At 34.1% G+C, this 6,146-nt stretch overlaps 1 protein-coding gene across 1 annotated transcript; it reads left to right on the plus strand.

Moving 5' to 3' along the window:
- Positions 1-1,399: 1,399 nt before the first annotated feature.
- Positions 1,400-5,882, plus strand: LOC149578645 (NAC domain-containing protein 2-like). The gene is made up of 3 exons (XM_089802858.1): positions 1,400-1,823; positions 3,088-3,380; positions 4,957-5,882. Exons 1-3 carry the CDS (start codon positions 1,607-1,609, stop codon positions 5,419-5,421), a joined length of 975 nt encoding a protein of 324 aa, XP_089658984.1. The 5' UTR covers positions 1,400-1,606; the 3' UTR covers positions 5,422-5,882.
- The last annotated feature ends 264 nt before the right edge of the window (positions 5,883-6,146 follow it).

The raw sequence follows: 6,146 nt of genomic DNA on the forward strand, positions 1-6,146 counted from the left end.
AGATTCAAGTTCCAAATGTCTTGTACTTTTTGGTATGAGCTACTTTACCTCATTTGTACATGAAGCTTGTGTGTTGCCTTTTCCTCCTTGAACCACACACACATCTTGTATAGAGAGTGTGCAAAGTTGTTTGGATAGTCTTGATGATCATTACATTTGGTACCTAAAGTCAAAACACTTTTTCCTTTTATATCACAAAGTTACACACACACACACACACAATCATCTTGGTGAGTGAACTTAGAGGTTGAGATAATTCAAAGGTTTCCATAGAATGGAGAGAATGATATTGAGTCCTCAAGGGGTTTGTCCACCCTTCACAGTTGTTCAACTTTCCTACTTTACATTATAATAGCAAAAACAATATCATTTAATGGAAAACTAAAATTTCATATTATAATAATGAAAAACAAAGATTATTTCATACAAAAATTAAAATGGATTGAATATTATTGGACTCATTGTTAGTGAAGTTTATTACTTTTAATTAAGAACTTCTATAATTCAAGTTGTTTTGAATTGAATGCCCTAGCACCATAAGGGGTGAGGGCAAGTTCATGCCCTATATAGTGAAACCAATATCAATTCACTACAATAAAAAGAAAGGTGGAATCATCATAACAAGCCCATGAAGTTGATCAATCTTAAATGAGTCCATTACAGATCAAATCTTGTTGAGTATAATGCCACAACACCATAAGGAATTAGGCTAAGCTTGTGCCTTGGACACACTCAATTCTTTACTCCTAGTTGAAGAAGTTTCACCCTAACACTTCAGAAATATCATATGTGCACAACCCATTATAATTTCCGTAATCCATTGAAATACACACACAATCCAATCGAAAAAACTTTTAACTTAAACTAACATTTGTATTCACATTAGACAATCTTTTATTAGAGCTTTACAATATCAACAAAATCATCTAGAATATAATGAGATAATGAAACAATCTTGTAAATTATATAAAATCCCCCTATAAAATAATCAGTCATTGATGGAATCCCTAAAATTGACAAAACTGAGCTATTCTAATTCTAACCATATATGGTAGGCCAGAGTCTTCCATTTCTTGCCAAAATCTAGTGCTAGGCGACATTAGAGAGTACAAATGAGGGGTGGGCAGTATAGGTGGCGTGCGATTGGTAACTGATATGAATAAGAAAGAGATTAATGAAGCCTAGCTGTAGATTATCAAATTGTTTTATCTTGGTGAGCAAATCAAAATGGTAGGGAGTATCTTGGGTTTGTCGAGCATAAGATTCATCGTACGAAACCTTTGATTGTCTGTTATGTAAAATTCCACACAGAATTTCAGAAATCTTGGATTATGAGAAATACATCATATATTACGATTGCATGAGTATAGAGCTGATTTCACCCCCCTCACTTACTTCCAACACAAAGATATGCGCAAAATGTGAGAAGATCTAGTCAATTGAAGCCCGGTCAATATTGCGTGTCTGAATTGAAGGTGACTTTGGTGTCTGAATTGTTGCCCCACGAGCACTTTGAGATTCTTTTTTCAAAAATTGCTTTGTTCCATACAAAGTGTTGGGTTTTGCCATTGAGGTGGATGGATTTGGAGGGACGTGGGGGAAAATTATGATAAAATTGGCCACAAATTCAAATAACTGTGGTGTGTTTTCAATGGCAGAAGTTGTTTGTCATCAGCCTCAGCTGCCCCCGGGCTTCAGATTTCACCCAACTGATGAAGAACTGCTTGTGCATTACTTGAGAAACAAAATCTCTTCCTCTGCTCTTCCTGTCTCCGTTATTACAGATGTGGATGTGTATAAATTCAATCCATGGGAACTTCCAGGTGAAGATCTTGTAGCATTAATGTTTTATGGGCATTGATCATAATGTATCAGCTGTTTGAAAATTTTGTAATTTTTGAATTTGATTGTGTTAAAGGTTTTTGAATCAATGAACATACTTTGTAGGCTAATATCAGAATAGTAGAAAGTTAGAGAAGAGAAAATTCAGTTATGTTACAAGTTTTTGCACCAACATTTGGTAATGTATCTGATTATCTATCATTAGAATAATAGATTGTTACAGGAGAAGATAACATTTTGTGATTCAGATTTTGATAATGAATTTTGATGTTTGAGATGTAGCTGTTGTGATCTGGGCATTGATTGGAATGCATCAGTTGATTGGAAACTTTCTAATTTCTGAATTCGATTGTGTTTAAAGTTATATTTATGCTTTTGGATGAGATTATGTGTGTTTTTTAACTATCAACATTTCGGATCATATTCAATGATCTTTCATCTTTTGACATTCTTGAGCTATCTCATTCTAATGATGGATCATTAAGTATGATCCGAAACGTTGATGAATAAAAAACACACACAATCACATCCAGAAGCATAAATATAAAATTATAGATTGTGGAAATCTACTATCATTGTGTTTAAAGTTTTTAAATCAATGATCATAGTTTGTTGTTCATTATTAGAATAGTAAAGAGTAAGAAGAGCAAAAAAAATTGATTGTGTTGAAGTTTTTTGCATCAACATCTAGTAAAGTGCTCTATAATCTATTATTAAAGTAGTAAATAGTCATAGTGGGGAAATCACATTATGTGATTCAGACATTGATATTGAATTGTGATATTTAACTTGTAGGTCTTGTGATTTGAGCATTAATCGAAATGCATCAGTTTGAAATTTTTGGATTTAAAAGAATTTTGATATTTAAAAAGTAGGCGTTGTAATCATTTAAAGTGTCGGTGTTGTGATCTGGGCATTAGTAACAATGCATCAGCTTTTTGAAAACTTTGTAATTTGGGGATTTGATTGTGTTAAGGTTCTTGAATCAATGTTTTTGATCATACTTTATAGTCTATTATCATAAGAGTCGAGAGTTAAAAAGAGGGAAAATCTGATCGTCTTGAACTTTTCGTATCAATAAGTGCTCGATAATCCATCATTCGAAAGCTAAGAAGCTTAAAAAACACACAATATAATATGAAATGTTGATATAAAAGCTTAACACGATCAAATTCAAACATAAAAATAAAATTTTACTTTAGTCCCAAAGAAATGGCTAATGAGTGTATATTGGGTTTATTTCAGGAAAAGCAAGCTTTGGGGAGAGGGAGTGGTATTTCTTCAGCCCCAGGGATCGGAAGTACCCGAATGGGTCACGGCCTAACAGGGCAGCTGCGTGTGGTTATTGGAAGGCCACTGGTACAGACAAGCCCATCCTCATCTCTGGTAGCTCTCAAAAAGCAGGTGTGAAGAAAACCCTGGTGTTCTACAAAGGCAGGCCTCCCAAGGGCCTCAAAACAAGCTGGATAATGCATGAGTATCGCCTCACTGACTCCACCATGGGCCCTTTGCCCCCACCCAAGAAGTGGTCTCTAAGGGTGAGAATTCTTTTATTATCTATATTATGTTAGGATTAATTAGTTGTAGATTTGTATAAGAATGAGCAGGGAATCAAATGTGTTTCAATTGGCGATCATGTGATTTATTTGTTTCTTTATATGTTGTTCTTATGTCTGATTTTTCATATTATTCAGGAGTTATTTTGTTATTCGATATGGGGATTGAGTCTATGTTGATATTTCAATTTGGGGACTGGATCGTGTTAACGTTCTTGAATCAATGTTTTGGATCATACTTTATATTCTATTATCATAAGAGTTGAGAGTTGGAAGAGGGAAAATCTGATTGTTTTGAACTTTTGGTATCAATAAGTACTTGATAATCCATCAATCAAAAGCTAAGAAGCTTAACATTTATAATTGCGAGCTTAAGAGGAAACTGTTTTTGCACTTCTAGTGAATTGTGAAAATCTGATTACATTAATTAGTATCCATTCAACCAAAAATATACAACTCGATCTGGGCTTCATCCCTTAAAACTCAGAACAGGGCGTATACTGATATCTCAATTGAGAACTTTGTGAATAATCACTCAATCAAAGTAACCAATTGACTAACATTCTTTGTCGAAATCAAGTCACATCTCTTGAAACTTGGAGAAGAAATAGTCTATGCTGATATCTCAATTAAGAACTTGAGAATCACCATTCAACCAAAGTCAGCATTCAAACACAATTGTGCCACATCCTTTAAAACTGGAGCCTTCACTGATATCTCAATTGAAAATGTGAGCATACCCATTCAAACAAAGACTACCCATTCTATCAAAATTTTCCGACAAAATCCTGCATCATCCCTTTCAAAATTGAAATTAGAACCTATGTTGATGTTTCAATTGGATGCCTCAGAGTACCCATTTACCCAAAGAATATTCATCTGATAAGATCTCAACTTCATATTGAGATTGTTGACTTAGTGGTCAGCTCATTTTTGGAGATTCATGTTGTGGATCAAAGCAAAATCTGACATTTGTATTGGACATTAACAATTCGAACTTTTGGTGCAACAAAGCTTAATTCCTTAAAATTGGGAGTAGAAGCAAGACTGATATTCCAATTGTCTGACAGGTTCCAACATCATCTCCTTAAATTTGAAAGAGCAGCCTCTGTTGATATTTCAATTCTGGAGCCTCAGAGTACTCATTTGACCAAAATTGTCTGATAATTTCAATCAAGTACCTAAGGCTGAGAATACCCTAACAATCAGAGATAATACTGACCAAAATTATCAAATTTAATCCTGATCTCATCTTTCAACTGATATTTCCTCTAAATATAATCCTGACCTCATCTTTCAACTGATTTTTCAACTACTATGCACAACTGATATATCTAATTGTTTATGTTGGAGTATGCCCTCGGATTAACTATAACACCTGATTTGCAATAGAACTCTGGTTCAAGCTTAAGTTATTTAATACTGAATTTTATTTATGTATATTTTTCAATTGGATGCTTTAGTTATTTTGATAATGAATTTTATATGTATATATTTTTCAGTTGGATGCTTTAGTTATTTTGATACTGAATTTGATTTGTGTATGTATATATTTCAGTTGGATGATTGGGTATTGTGTCGGATATACGAAAAAGCTGGGCATCCTCTGAATCCCAGCAGTGAAGGAAGAAAGCAAGAGCGGGATCTCATTCAGGTGCAATTTCAAGGGTACCATGAATTCGAGTGGCCACTCACATTTGAGTCCCCTGTTCAGATCGAGGATACCAACTTTCTTGAGGGATTCTTGGAGAGTACAAGTGAATGGAATGCCGCAGCTAAGCTGAATCCAATCAAGAGAAACTTCTCTCCAGATGACAATGCAGTTGCACCATCTCCCAAGAGAAATATGACGATGAACAGCATCAGCAATTCCAATTCTCAACTCACCTTGTATGACTATGTTCCCCCTCCTTTCAATTCTTACAAGATTACCACCCGCTCTGATTTTCATCAAATTTTGCCATTACCTTGCACTGAAAGCAGACCTTGGGACCCCCAAACAGGACACACCTGGTTGTCATAAGATATCACTATGTTTAACCCCCTGTTTTACGAGTGATAATCTTTTGAAATTCCATTGTAAGGTGTTTTACTTCAAGAGATTTCAGTATAACGATACCAATTTTTTGAGATTTGAAATTTCATATAAGGTATTTTACTTATCCGTATTCCTGTTTCAGATAGTTAAATGTTGTTTGTAAATGATATAGAGTCGGGAAGAAAAATTATAGATTGTTGAAAAAGACCTTGAATAACAGATAAGTTGTGATTGTTGAGGGGAAAGGAAATCCCACTGAACAGGACAAAATTCAACCGTTCCCCTGTTTTTACAAATTCAATCCAGTTGTCTTAAGATATTACTCTGTTAAATCCTCTGTTGTAGAGGTGATATTCTTTTGAAATTCCATTGTAAGGTATTTTACTTGAAGAGGTCTCAGTTGAAAGATCTCAACTCTTGAAAATTTATTCTATGGTGTTTTACTATATGGAGAGCATTTTGTCAAACAGTTATCTATGATAAGGATTTCATATTTGTAATTCCCATTTGTATGATCTGTTCATTGCCGATTTACACGCACATTTATGAGGAAGCATAAAACAAAATGCCCCTATTTTTATATGAATATTTTCGGTACAAGAATGTTTCTTAATCGAAAAGATTTCATTCTAAAAACCCAAGTTAAAAGATCTTAATGAATCATATTATAAATTGTTGAAAAGGACATTAAACAACAGATAAGGTGGGTT

The sequence above is a fragment of the Cupressus sempervirens genome, chromosome 1 (genome assembly GCF_028749045.1).
Source record: "Cupressus sempervirens isolate cs-2001-9-10 chromosome 1, ASM2874904v1, whole genome shotgun sequence".
In the NCBI taxonomy this organism is placed as follows: Eukaryota; Viridiplantae; Streptophyta; class Pinopsida; order Cupressales; family Cupressaceae; genus Cupressus; species Cupressus sempervirens.